Source organism: Solanum dulcamara, chromosome 1 (assembly GCF_947179165.1).
Source record: "Solanum dulcamara chromosome 1, daSolDulc1.2, whole genome shotgun sequence".
NCBI classification, from domain to species: Eukaryota; Viridiplantae; Streptophyta; class Magnoliopsida; order Solanales; family Solanaceae; genus Solanum; species Solanum dulcamara.
Genome location: NC_077237.1, coordinates 11,765,418 through 11,780,840, shown reverse-complemented (window position 1 = coordinate 11,780,840; position 15,423 = coordinate 11,765,418). Strand labels below are relative to the sequence as shown.

The window sequence follows — 15,423 nt, the reverse complement described above, 5'->3', positions numbered from 1 at the left end:
CTTTTGACCAATAGCGACGGACTTAGCGACTCTGTCCGTCGCACTTTTAAAAAAAAATTAATAAATAAAAATTAACTACTTACGACGGACGGCATCGTAATATTTATTTTATAAATAATTATTTTTATCAAAATATATAAAATATTTATATATAAATAATATTTATTTTTTGGCGCAAAAAACCGCTAAAATAAGCGACGGACTAAGCGTCTCTGTCCGTCACTTTTAATTAAAAACAAATAAAAACGATGGACAGCGTCGTTTTATCCGTCTCATTTTTGTAGCGACGTTGTCCGTCGCTTTTGGTTCCGTCACTTTTTGGCCTCTTTTTAGTAGTGAATAGATTGTTAGGACTTCTCGTAACCAACTTGAAAAGTGAAAGCCATGAATATGGTAAATTTTCATATAAAGTCGTATTCAATTTGTATGATGTGCTTTACAATTGTGTACTCTTCAATGTATGGCTCTCTAAAAACTATTTTTGAGCTAGCATTTACAAAAAGAATGTTGGCCTTGACTCAATAAACAAGAAGCTGCCGGTTTCCACTTTCTTGGTGCATAGAAGAAGTTGAACAGCAACATGAAGGAATCGAGAGGAGCACTGCTTTGTGAAGATCTCCAACAGCTACACCTTTCTTGATTAATGAAATGATGTAGCTCATGAAGGCGGAATCACAGGGTAATGTAATAGGGCCACCACTTGGCAATCCAAACTCTTCTTCTGATATGCATAAAAGTTGCCTAATAACCTCATTTTCGAGGTAAGCCAATGGAAAGACAAAACGGGCTTGATCAGCTGTATAGACTACAAAATGGCCTTTTCCGACGATAGAGGATGAAGATGCACTACAACTGTCTACATCACTACCATTTCTTGGAAATGAAATCCTCTTCCTCTGCATGGCTGCAAACTTTTTCCATCTCCTAGCCATCTTGATGAGTTTCTTAGAGCTAAGCATTGTCAATTTTTTTATTTTGGAAGAATGGAAACAAGAAACTGAATGAGAAATTTAGAGACCTTTGATGGCTAAATTGATAATGCTTGTTCTTGATGATGAAAAAGGATTATGAATGGGGTACTACAAATACAAAATGGAGCTGAAGTTTTTTCACTAACCACCGAAGGCAAAGCCGTGTGCCGATGTCTGTTGGCCAAGTTGGTATATGGGGCCTAAAATTTGTGGATGAAGCTAGTTTGAAAATATAAGATGATAAGTTTCTTCCTTTCTTCACTTTGATCAACAACCAATTAGCTATAATATCAGCTCATAGTTGGTACTTCTCACCAATGCCAATAATTTCAATCCATTAAATGAACAATTATTGGTGAGAAGCAAAACCACGTTCTTCTCCCTTCATTTTCATATAGATAGTGGACACTTGACTATCTTCTTGGCTAGTTGTGATTAAAAAAAAAAAAAAACTTAGGCAAAGTCATCATGTTTATTTTACAAATCATGAGAAGAAGAGGGGCCTATAGTCTTGTTCTTCAACAAATTTATTGTCTGAAAACTTTAGAGAGTAAGCAAATCCATGTGAAACTTCATATGCTATTGTCTCACTAGTGGTCACCTATTTCTCTTGACCACCACTAAATATTTTGATATGAAACTTGTCATAAACTTGTATATATATACACACATACTAGTCTCCATACTTGCAACAAACTTTCACTTGGTTATTTCTAAAATCCTTCATTCTTTCTTCAGGTCTTCAAATGTCGTTGTCTCTGACCTCTGCCACCTTAATGCAGATACTTCAGCAAAGCCTGATGCCTGCTGGATATGTTGATATGGGGCCTTAAATTTTTTCTTCATTTGGTCGAATACTACGACTGAATGAACCTACTAATTATGACTCCTAATAACATTGAAGACTTCTCACATATAATAATGGTCTAAGACCTTTGAATGAAGAATTGATATCTTAGTGTGGTAGATTAAGTTTGCCGAACCATGTGGCGCTGTCTGCTTTGTCATGTAGATAAGGGATCTCTACTCAGTTGTGGAACCTAGATTTTTACTAAAGGGATCAAAATAAAAAGTAGACGACAAATTAAGAAGATAAGGAGTGTTGGAAATTTGGAGACTAGGCATGTAGTTTTGATGATTGACAACAGTGAACCCGCAGGTTCACTACTTGTTGTTACTTGTGTTGCGCGTTGTGATATCAGGTGAACCAGGTCGCCTCAGACAGGAATGCACATGTACAAATTCGGAAGATTGCCAAATAAGGAAAGAAAATAAAGAGAAGATATTAAGTAACAAGAAATTACAAATTTCAATGATTTTGTTGTGATGATATAATCTTAATATAAGCTACTTTTGTGACTTACTTATTCCTGGAATCTATTTTGGAAGAAACAAATGTACATATGGATAATCGCTTATTGTAGTATCTTATCCCATTTATTTTGAAGTTATTGTTAGAGGTTGTACCCTGAAGTGGGTGCATATAGTGCAAATGTAGAGGATAAAATGAGAGAAGGTCGTTTGAATCTATCAAGCCAAATCCTAGTGGACCTTCGGGATCACGGATCCATAGGTGCAATTGTATGATGTTGGAAGATGGTAATAAGGAATGAGTTAAACCAAATACGTATAGCATAGAGTGCTCAAAATATTACAACCTCCTTGAGCCAATGCGAACTTAACTGAGAACATAAAATAACTGATGCAAAAGAATCGATACATATATACTCTAAGGACTAAAATTAAGTTGTTACGAACTTACAGTAAGCATTACATCCCGTATTGGTGAACTGTCTTTTGACTTAAAAGACAAACATTTCATAATTGGAATGAATGGACCTGATTAGAACATAATGCATAAAGTTGAATCATATAATTGAGACTAATCAGTTTGGGTTTGAGACAGTTGAATGTTAATTGATTGATCTACTCAGTGTCAAATTTTCATATCGTATAGTCTTTCTTCTATCAATTGGAGGGGCTGAAATCCAACATTACAATGTTAGGACTTCTCATAACCAAATTGAAAAGTGAAAGCCATGAATATGGTGAATTTTCAAATAAAGTAGGATTCAATTTGTATGATTGCTTTACAATTGTGTACTCTTCAATGTACGCCTCTCTAAAAACTATTTTTGAGTTAGCATTTACAAAAAGAATGTTAGTCTTGACTCAATAGACAAGAAGCTGCCGGCTTCCACTTTCTTGGTGTATAGAAGAAGTTGAACAGCAACATGAAGGAATAGAGAGAAGCACTGCTTTGTGAAGATCTCCAGCAGATACACCTTTCTTGATTAGCGAAATGATGTTGGACATGAAGGCTGAATCACAAGGTAATGTAATGGAGCCACAGCTTGACAAACCAAGCTCTTCTTTGGACATGCTTAAAAGTTGCCTAATGACCTCATTTTCAAGGTAAGCCAAGGGAACGACAAAACGGGCTTGATCAGTTGTATATACTACAAAAAGACCTTTCTCAACTACAGAGGATGAAGATGTACTTCAACTGTATGTATCACTGCCATTTCTTGGAAATGATAATCCTCATGTCTGCAAACTTCTGCCATCTCCTGGCCATCTTGATAAGTTTCTCAGTGCTGAGCATCGCCACTGGAAACAAGAAATTGAATGAGAAACTTAGAGACCTTTGATGGCTAAATAGATAGTGATTGTGCTTGATGAAGAAAAAGGATCATGAATGGGGATTACTTATATAAAAGGATATGGACAGGCCTTGTGTTGGAGCTGAAGTTTTTGTCACTAACCACCGAAGACAAAGCCAATGTAAAGCCATGTACCGATGCCTGTTGGCCATGTTGATATGGGGCCTAAAATTTGTGTATGATGCTAGTTTGAAAATAAAAGATGATAAGTTTCTTCCTTTCTTCACTAACTAGGCCTATTAGTTATAAAATCATCTCATACTTATTACTTCTCACCAATGCCAATAATTTGAAGCCATCAAATGAATAATTGCTGGTAAGAAGCAAAACCATGTTCTTCTCCCTTCATTTTCATGTAGATAGGGGACACGTGACTATCTTCTTGGCTGGTTGTGCTAGAAAAACCACTTCATTAAAGTCATATAGATTTCCATCTTGGCATCAATTTTTGTGGATTTTATTTTAAGGGTGTCCTCCAAATAAAAATTAAAGTGGGGCCTAATTTTCTATTCAGCAATTTTTTGGTCTGAATAACCAAAACCATGTGAACCTTCATGTGTCATTGTCTCTCACCAGTGACCACCAAATTCTCTTCACCATTAAATTTGGATATTCCATTAACTTGTATATATACACAAGACTCAGGACGTGCATACAAACTTTTTACTTGCTGTGTATTTCTCAAACTCCTTTATTCTTTCTTTTGAGTCATCATCTGAAGTTACAAACTTTATCTATACTTATGGATTTAAATTCAACAAGTTCGGTGTCTGAATAAGACTTGGATAGTAATAGAATAGGAAAAATCATGTAAGACTTCATTTGAGTTGTTTCTCACCAGTGCCACTTTATTTGTCTTGACTACTAAAAAGTTGAATGTGAGACTTGCCATCAACTTATATATACACATACACAAAGTATTTGAGCAGAACACACTGCAAAGAGCTTTCCTTTTGTGGGCATTTCAGCAAAGCCTGATGTCTGCTGGAGTGGATATGCTATTATGGGTCCTTAAATGATGCTTTATTCTTTTAGAATTTTTCCGCTGAACAGAGTAATTAAGCACCCTCATGCAACAACTTCACCTTGTAGTGCAAACTAGCACTTCCAACAGAGTGTCATTTAGCGGAATAAGAATGACCTTTGTGATAAGTAACAAAAAATTACAAAGTTCAATGATTTTGCTGTAACAATATAATCATACTTTCTTATTCCTTCAATCTATTCTGGAAGAAACAAATGTACATATGGCTAATAGCTTATTATAGCATCTTATCCCAGTTATTTTGAACTTATTGTGAGAAGTTGTACCGTAAAGTGGGTGCATATAGAGCAAATATAGAGGATAAAATGAGAGAAGAGCATTTGAATCTATCAAGCCATATCCTAATGGATTTTGGGAGCACGAAGATCCATAGGTGTAATTAAATAACGTTGGAAGATTGTAAGAAGTAACGAGTTAATCCAAATACCAAATGCGTATAGCATAGAGTGCTCAAAATATTACAACCTCGTGGAGCCAATGCGGACTTAACTGAGAACATAGAACAACTGATGCTAATTACTAGTTAGGATTAAAATTTAGTTGTTACGATAAGCATAACATCTGGTGTTGGTGAACTGTCTTTTGTCTTAAAAGACAAACTTTTCATAATTGGAACGAACGAACCTGATTAGAACATAATGCATAAACATGATTCATATAATTGAGACTAGAAAATTTGGGTTGGAGACATAGTTGAATGTTGATTGATTGATCTCAGTGTCAACTTTTCAAGTCATCTAGTCTTGCTTCGATAAGGAGGTGCCAAAATCCAACATTAGATTGTTAGGACTTCTCATAACCAAAGTGAAAAGTGAAAGCCATGAATATGTTAAATTTTCAACCAAAGTAGTATTCAATTTGTATGATCATGTGCTTTACAATTGTGTACTCTTTAATGTCCTCCTCTCTAAAAACTACTTTTGAGCTAGCATTTACAAAAAGAATGTTGGCCTTTGACTCAATAAACAAGAAGCTGCCGGCTTCCACTTTCTTGGTGCAAAGAAGAAGTTGAATAATATAATGAAGGAATCAAAAGGAGCACTGCTTTGTGAAGATCTCCAGCAGCTACAACTTTCTTGATTAGTGAAATGATGTAGCTCATGAAGGCTGAATCACAGGGTAATGTAATAGGGCCACTACTTGGCAATCCAAACTCTTCTTCGGACATGCTTAAGAGCTGTCTAATGACCTCATTTTCGAGGTAAGCCAATGGAACGACAAAGCGGACTTGATCAGCAGTATAGACTACAAAATGGCCTTTTCCGGCGATAGAGGATGAAGATATACAAAAACTGTCTGCATCAATTCCATTTCTTGAAAATGAAATCCTCTTCCTCTGCATGGCTGCAAACTTCTGCCATCTCCTAGCCATTTTGATGAGTTTCTTGGTGCTGAGCATTGTCATTTTTTTTGGAAAAATGGAAAAAAGAAAGTATTCAGAATTTTTATACCTTTGATGGTTGAATTGATAATGTTTTTCCTTGATGATGAAAAGGCTCATGAAAGAGGGATTATTTATACAAAATAGAGCTGAAGTTTTTTTCACTAACCACCGAAGGCAAAGCCATGTGCCGATGTCTGTTGGGCATGTTGGTATGGGACCTAAAATTTGTGGGTGATAAGTTTCTTCCTTTCTTCACTTTGATCAACAACCAATTAGCTATAATATCAGCTCATAGTTGGTACTTCTCACCAATGCCAATTATTTGAAACCATTAAATGAACAATTGCTGGTGAGAAGCAAAATCATGTTCTTCTCCCTTCATTTTCATGTATATAAGGGACACTTGACTATCATCTTTGGCTAGTTGTGCTAGAAAAATCACTTCATTAAAGTCATCATGTGTCTATTCTGTTTTGATCTCTGTTGGTCCTGGCAACATCATAATCTTCATCCGTTCTTGTGGATTTAATTCTAAGAGTGTCGTTTTATTACAAGCCATGAGAAGAAGAGTGTAAGCAAAACCATGTGCAATTTCATCTGCCATTGTCTCTCACCAGTGGTGACTTATTTCTCTTGACCACCTCAAAATATTTCGACATGAAACTTGTATATATATACACACACATAAAAGAATCTTGTGCAGTATATGTAAGACAGACTGAGAAGAAGCGATTTGAGGTTCCAATATCATACTTGAGCCAACCTTTATTTCAAGACTGTTTAGCTAAAGCTGAAGAAGAGTTTGGCTTTGATCATCCAATGGGTGGTCTCACAATACCTTGCAAAGAGAACGTATTCGTTGATCTTCAAGATTCCTCCTCCGTACATACTTAATTGAAATTGAATGTGAAGTATTGTCAGGAGGAAGAGGATCTTCTTCCTGATCCAACTATATTTTTACAATTAGTTGGGAGCATAAATTACCTTACTATTACTCAGCTTGATATCTCTTTGGTAGTTCAACAAGTTAGTCAATTTATGCAAGCTCCCATCATCTCCATTTGGTGGTTGTCCGTCGCATCATTCGGTATCTTCTGCGAACATCTACTCGTAGATTGTTCTTTCCTAGTGGTTCTCCTATTCGTCTTAATGCTTTTAGTAATTCTAATTGGGCGGGTTGTCCTGATACTCGTTGTTCAGTCACTGGTTGGTGCATGTTTCTTGGAGAGTCATAGATACCTTGGAAGAGTAAGAAGCAAGATGGTGTGTCAAAATCTTCAATGGAGGTTGAATATTGATCGATGTATATTACTTGCTCCGAGGTTGTATGACTTCGTGGATTACTTAGTACAAGGTTGTATGTCAAAATCCTCTCCGCGCTGACAATATAAGTGCTATTCAGATTGCTACTACTCCGATTTATCAATAGAGGACCAAACACATCGAAGTATATTTTCATTATATACGAGAAGCTGTAGATAAAGGAGTCATTACTCTTACACATCTGTCCAGTGATCTTCAAATAGCTGATGCATTTACAAAATTCATGGCACGATAACATAATCAATTCCTAGTAGACAAATTGATGCTTCTTGATCCACCGACATTAATTTAAGGAAAGATGTTAGCATGATGGACAACTCACAGATCATGAATTAATATTGAATGATTGTATATATTAATGTAACTGTATAGTGCTGTAAATAAGTATAATTATTGTTAACCATGGGATAGTTAAAAGCTACCATGGTTGAGTAAGGTTGTTAGAGGTTTATTAGAGGTTTGTTAGAGGTTGTTAGAATTTGTTAGAGTCTGTTAGAGTTAGTTAGAGGTTGTTGAGATTAGAAACTAACTATAAAGTGATCTATAAATACATCACATACACACTCATGTAGATTTGATTGGAAAAAATGTGATTCTACACAATGTGGCTATTGCTTCCTTTTCTTCTCTAATTCTACTATTTCTACTATTTCTACTGCTTTTGTCTCATTTGTCTCTCTTCAGTTTCTTCTTCTCTGCTTCTTTGCTTTCAGTTCCTCTCTCAACTGATTCTTCTCAAGTGTTGTGATGCTATACAAAACTCCATTACTGGAGTTATCATGGTATCAGAGCTACGGGGAAATCTGATTAGGGTAAACCATCAAGTCTTTCAAGGAGTATATTACAGATACTTAGATTCAAATCTGGAAAGTGTTTGAATCACAAGTAAATAATAAATTAGCACGCTCAATGTCGAAGTAAGTTCAATGGTGAACGTAGGAGAAGCTGCAGCTAGAAGTCTAGGTACTGATAACTTCCATCAAAACTCAGCAGCACCTAACTTCATAGTTCCAAACATTGATCACAATCATCCGCTGTTTTTGCATCAAAATGACACTCCGGGTAGCTCCTTAATAGCCATACAATTGATAGGTTCAGAAAACTATGTAATCTGGAGTAGATCTATGAGAATTGGACTGCTAGGTAAGAGAAAGCTTGGGTTTATTGATGGCAGATTTCCTAAGTCTAAGTTTGGACCTGAGTTTTCTGATGCTTGAGAAAAATATAATATTGTAGTCCTTTCTTGGATTATGAATGTTGTTCGACCAGGATTACTAGGAACTATAGTGTATGGTAATGATGCACACAAAGTGTGGTGTGATCTGAAAGAAAGGTTTGATAAGATTAATGGAGCTCATGTGTATCAACTCCATAAGGAAATTCACAGTTTAAGTCAAGGAACTATGAAAGTTACAGATTACTACACTGCACTAAAAGAACTATGGAATGAATATGACTCAATCATGCCTTGTCCAGGCTGTTCATGTCTTGAGTCTACGAAGTTTCAAGATATTATGAATACCAAAGGCTACTGGAGTTCCTAATAGGACTAAATGAAACCTACACTACAGTCAGATGACAGATTTTAATATAGTTACCAACTCCAAAATTGAATAAAGCCTTTTATCTTATCTTAGATCATGAAAGTCAAAGGAACCTAGCACATACTAGTTATGAAAGCTCAGCTCTTCCTAAACTGATTGAAAGCACTACATTGTTTAGTCAAAAAGAAGGTAATGGACATAGTATTGGTGGTGGTAAATCTGGTCATTCACCTAGTAGTGGTGGTAATCCAAGTAGAAATCACTATGAGCCTCAGTATAATCCTCTGAAATCACAGAAACCTGTTGTCACTTGTGAAGTGTGTGGTTACAGAGGTCACACTAGGGAACAGTGCTTCAAAGTCAAAGGCTATCTAGTTAGATGGAGATCTAAAAAGAAAACTGGTAGCTCTTCATCTAGCTCTAGTTCTTTTCCTAACCAAGTTGCAGTTGCTTAAAATGCAGGTCTACCACACAATGGAGAAACTAGTGTAGCAAACATATAACCTACAGCTTTCTTTACACCTGATCAATATCAACAGATCCTGCAGTTACTAACCAAAAGAAGTGACACTGGTGGAGAGCATTCAGCCAAAGCAGCTATTGCAGGTAAAGTTCTATCAGCACTAGTATCCAAATATGTGAATAAGGAGTGGATAGTTGATACAGGAGCCACTAATCATATGACCTCTCAATCTGCATTACTAGATAAGTGCTCATCAGTGTCTAAGTCTGAAAGAAGTCAGGTACTTCTACCCGCAGGAAATGTAGTATCAGTGCCTCATGTGGGTAGCACAAAAGTGTTTGGAAACCAAGTTATTAACAATGTGCTCTTTGTCCCAGATTTCAAATGCAACCTGTTATCTGTATCTCAGCTAACCAAGGAACTCCAATGTATGGTAGCATTTTTTTCCTGACTTTTGTATTTTCCAAGATCTCTACAGTGGACATGTCAAGGGGATTGGCAGAGAAGATGAAGTAATCTACATCCTCAGGGAAGGGCTCAACTATTCTGTACCTTCTCAAAGCTTCTGCAGCACTGCTCAAACATCTTCTACTAATATTTATGTATGTGGTAATTTAGATTCTATTGAACTGTGGCATAAAAGGTTAGGACATGCTCCCATTGATGTAATAAGGAGGTCCTCTAGTCTTGTTGGTGTAGATGTCTCTAATCACTCTACATGTACTGTGTGTCCATTAGCTAAACAAGCAAAAGTTCCATTTTCTGTAAGCACTCATACTTCGAAGGCAATCTTTGACTTAGTGCATTATGATATTTGGGGTCCATATAGAGTGCCTACTTATAATGGAATGAAATACTTTATTACTATAGTAGATGAATACTCTAGGTTCACTTGGCTATTTCTTATCACGTCTAAATCTGATATAATAGTTATGCCGAAACATTTCTTTGCTCAAGTTCACAATCTGTTTTCTACATGTGTCAAAGTGTTTAGAACTAATAATGGGGCTGAATTTATGAGCACATCATTTCAGTCCATGTTGTCAAGTCTTGGGATATGTCATCAAACCACATGTGTATATACACCTCAGCAAAATAGTGTTGACACCCAATTTTTACCCTCTACAACGTAATTTTTACAAAAAATAATAATACAATAATAATAGAATATATATATAAAATTAAATAATAAGAATAATAAGAATAATAAGAAGAATAAAACGAAATATACATATATGGTATCATCATTTTAAATTAATTTCTCTATATATATATAGCTATATATATATATATATATATAAAAAAAAAAAAATCTTGAATATAATATATTTTATTATTTATTCAAAAAATTATCTCAAAAGATTTTTATTTTTAAAATAAATAGCTCTGTTAATTAGTTTGATTTAATTAATAGACTCATATTTCAAGTTAATTTATTTAAACTGAAGTTAATTATTTACTTTGTCAAAAATGAGAGGTTTGTTAATTAATTAATGCATACTCATCTTATTTTAATTCTAGAATTCTTCAATTTTAATTAAATTAAAATAATTGGCTTTTATAAAACCATGCATATTTTCAAGTGTATTTTAAATAATTTGTCATCTTCATAACATATGCACTTTTTTGTTATATAGTTATTATCTCTTAGTAATATTTAAATTTGACTTATAAAAAAAGAAAATTATTATTTACCATAATTAATTATTTCGTAAATTAATAATTAGTTACAATGAGGTTAATCATTTTACTTTTGTTACAATTAAGAAGATCGTAAATTAATTCGTCTAATTTGATAACCAATTTCACTAATTAATTTTACGTTTTCATTTCTTCCCCTAAATAACACATAATTAATTTTATATTAATAACTTTTTAATTCTTCCATTAATACTACAACATGCAAATAATATATATAAACCTTCCCCCAATTTTCACATCATATTCTATCTATACACTACGCATAAACTAATTTACACATTACTATACTAAAATCATTAAATAGTTTCTTAAATTTCTACACTTTATAAATTTACTTTTATTTTTTCAAATAAAAAATACACCCCACACATGCCACCCATATTCCAACACTATTACTATACTAATATATATGTCCCTTTCTATAAAACAATAATATATATATATAAAATAAAATAAAATAACAATATGTTCATACCTAAATATTATATATAATAAATATTGTATGTACAGTACTGCATGGAGAGTTGTAGACATTCGTATTGGACCATTCAAAGTGGGCACTTTCCGCAAGATAAATGATTCCCGGCTCATGTGTGTTAATATATATATACGCATATATTCATCTACTATATCCCAAATAATATTATATTAACATAATCATTACATTCATTTGTTATACTAAAATATAAAATATAAGCCTATGCATGCATCTATCTAATTCCTAAACACTATCACCAACGGCCCTAAACTAACCAGCATTCTACATTTTCCCTTATAACATCACAAGAATATATATACACCATTTCCAACATTATATAACACCTAGCAACAGCACATGCCTATCACCTTTGCCCCCAAAATCCTAAAATTTTCCTACTTTATTCCAATACTCTATGCGCATGCATTCTCCCCACATACTGTTAATAATTTATCATAACCCTTCCCCTATCCTATCTAATAATAATAACATAAAAATAAAAAATAAAAAAAATAAAAAACGAAAAGTGTGTCCCCTCTCCCTTTTTAGAAATATATATATATATATATATATATATATATATATATATATATATATATGTGTGTGTGTGTGTGTATATATTATTAATTAACTATTCCATCAGCCTTTGTCCCCTCTCCTTGACCCACGCATGCCGACGCCACCTCCAATTTGCCTTCTCAAAAAATGTATATTATTTATTTATTTCCATGCGCGTGCCCCTATATTCCCCTATAATAATTTTTTTTTCAATCTGCCATCCTTACATTTATATATATATATATATATATATATATATATATAACATCCACCATTCTGGTTTTTTGAGCAGAAATAGACAGGGTACTCATTCTAAATTCAAAAAAAAATGGACAGAACGGGAAAGAGGACTTACACAAACGCGAACTAGCAAAAAAGAGGAGGAACACAGACAGAATAGGGAAGAACACTAAAAGAAAATCTTACACTCTCATTTTAAGTATATTCTTGTAAAAGAAGTTTTTGAATTTTCTCTCAATTTGAACTCGATTTTACTTGAAAAACGAGGGTATATTCGTGACCAAAGCATTTCCGTTCACTGCCCAGCAATAGGTAATATTTACTCCGTTCTTCTTTTATTTTTCATTGTTATTATCATAAAAGGTTATCCTAAATTATTATCTTGCTAATTTCGTCATTATTTTCTTGTTTGCATGAACACTCCTGGAGCAAAAATGGAGTCTTGATCTGAGACTTGATATAGTCATCATACCCTCACATGGAGTCGATATCCTAGATCTTTTGAATAGCAAACAAATAAGATGACCATATTCAGCGTCAATCCCGACTGTTTATATTTCCCACATTTATTATTGCTGTTATTATTCTTATTATCATTATTATTAGTGTTTTTATTTTCTGTCGTTATTATTATATTTATTATTGTTTTTCATTATTATTATTATTAGTAGTATGTAGTACTATTTTTATTTACTGTTTTATGGGGTACACCTTAGTACTATATATATATATTAGTAGTAGTAGTAGTATGTAGTACTAATTTTTTTCTTTTTTTATTTGTTATTAGTATCGTTATTATCATTGCTATTTTCGTTATTAGTGTTATTATTAGCAATAGTGGTATTTTTACTTACTATTATCATTATTATATGTATTATTATTTTCGTTATTAATATTATTAGTAGTACTATTATTATTATTATTATCATTTTCGTCATTATTATTAATAGCTATTTTTTTACTATTATTATTATTTCATTAATATTATTATCATCATTTTCATTACTATTATTATTATTATTATTATTATTATTTTCATCATTATTATTAGTAGTAGTAGCAATTTTTTTTTTATTTTACTATTATTGCTATCATTATTAGTATTTTTGTTATTATTATTACTATTATCATTATTAGTATAGTTATCATTATTAATATCATCATCATTATCATTATCATTATTATTATTATCATTATTTACTGTTATTATCATTATTATTATTTTTATTATTATCATTATTATTATATTTGTCAATATTTTATTTATTATTATTATTATTATCATTATTATTATTATACTATTATCGTTATTATTTTATTATTACTATATGTTATTATTATTTGTTATTAACGTTATTATTTATTATGCTTATTGTTATTTTTTTTATTATTATTATTATTTCTATTGTTATTATTATTTATTTATTATTACTCGTATTATTGCTATTATATTTACCGTTATCATATTATTATTATTATTATTATTATTATTATTATTATTATTATTACTGTTGTTGTTATCACTATTTATCATCATTATTATCACCGTTATTATTATTATTCCTATTACTATTATTATTACTATTCTTCTTATTATTATCATTATTATTATTAGTTTTTTTTGTTGTTATTATTATTATTACTATTACTACTACTATTATTAGTACTATTATTGCAATTACATGTTAAACTTGCATATATATTATTTGAATATGTTCTCACTTTCAAATGCAATAACTAACATTATATATATTGTTTAGATTTGGGTATCTCTAATTAAATAGGTCATTATAATAGCAACTTTTCATTTATGTATATATAAAAAAAAGGGACCAATATTTTTAGGCTAAGCTACTAGTAACATTTTTTTTACCTATTTTCATGCAATAAGCAATCTTCGTCTACTAATTTTAAGTTCAAAAAAAATAATCTTTTTCCATATAATTACTAAGCTTCATTTTTCAAAACTTTTGAGCAACATTTTAGTTTTAATCATTTAATCTAAGTTTGGCCGGTAATCGTTTTTAACGAATTTTAAAGGATGCCTAACCCCTTCCCTTTAGGATAACTAGAACTCTTACCTAAAATCTCATAAGTTAAGTAGACCACTAATCGGAGATCATTTTTAGCATTAAATTTGTTAATTATTTAGGTATCCTAATTTACCTTAAAATAATTAGGTGGCGACTCCTTAAAATTAAATAATTTAGGAATCATCAATATGTTGTACACCATTTGACCTTGAGTTAAAATGGGGTATAACAGCTTGGCGACTCCGCTGGGGACATAAAGGTTCTAAACCATAACAGACTTAGGTTAATAATTTGAATTTCTTTATATTTTTTAGTTTTTCTTTTTTTTTTAATTGTTTGATGATTTATGTCATGATTATTTATTTGCTATTGCTTGATATTAATGTATGTTTGCAATTATTTTGTTGCTTTATATATTTGAATATTTGTTACTGCTTTATATAAACTGTCATTCCGTTCATACTTCCTCCAATTCTGGAAAATTGACACTATCACACGTACATGTGAGGTGTGTTTTGCGCACCCACAAAGTTTTTTCAAAAATCCCAAAATTTAGGAGAGTTGGCGTATGCGCGGGGTGTCTGGATCTTTTTCCGTGTGGCCGCGTAGCCTTCTCACTCGAGTTGTCCACTCGGGAACCTTTTGTCTAGTAAGCCAAATCTTAGAAAAAACATAAGATAGAGTTGTGCTTCATTTCGATCTAAGTCATGCATGCATACGCCTTATGTGGATTGACCCAAGGTGTCAATTCCACATTTAAGAAACCACCCATACGTCGACGGGTTTCATGACCCAACGACCAATAAGCATATTTTATGGAACGTGATAATGATAGATTGATCCAAGCCAATTTTGACATAATGAGTTTGGAAAATGTGTCCTTATTTTATTAATTTGTATTGTAGGATGGATTCAACTCCCCAAATACCCAAAATTAGGATGGTCAAAGGTATCCCGTACAAATTGAAGAAATGGTGGGAAAATTTTAGCCACATCGAGAAATTAGCAATTACGAAAAAA

The 15,423-nt window shown here is 32.5% G+C and overlaps 2 protein-coding genes and 1 pseudogene across 2 annotated transcripts; all 3 read right to left on the bottom strand.

Annotated features, from left to right (window-relative positions):
* Positions 1–436: 436 nt before the first annotated feature.
* Positions 437–1,027, bottom strand: LOC129887208 (auxin-responsive protein SAUR68-like). Its single transcript, XM_055962210.1, has one exon. The coding sequence runs from the start codon at positions 957–959 to the stop codon at positions 519–521; it is 441 nt and encodes a 146-aa protein (XP_055818185.1). The 5' UTR covers positions 960–1,027; the 3' UTR covers positions 437–518.
* Positions 1,028–3,143: 2,116 nt separating this feature from the next.
* Positions 3,144–3,576, bottom strand: LOC129887199 (auxin-responsive protein SAUR68-like; annotated as a pseudogene).
* Positions 3,577–5,637: 2,061 nt separating this feature from the next.
* LOC129887193 (auxin-responsive protein SAUR68-like) lies at positions 5,638–6,084 on the bottom strand. The gene has a single exon (XM_055962189.1). It carries the CDS (start codon positions 6,082–6,084, stop codon positions 5,638–5,640), a length of 447 nt encoding a protein of 148 aa, XP_055818164.1.
* Between the last annotated feature and the right edge of the window lie 9,339 nt (positions 6,085–15,423).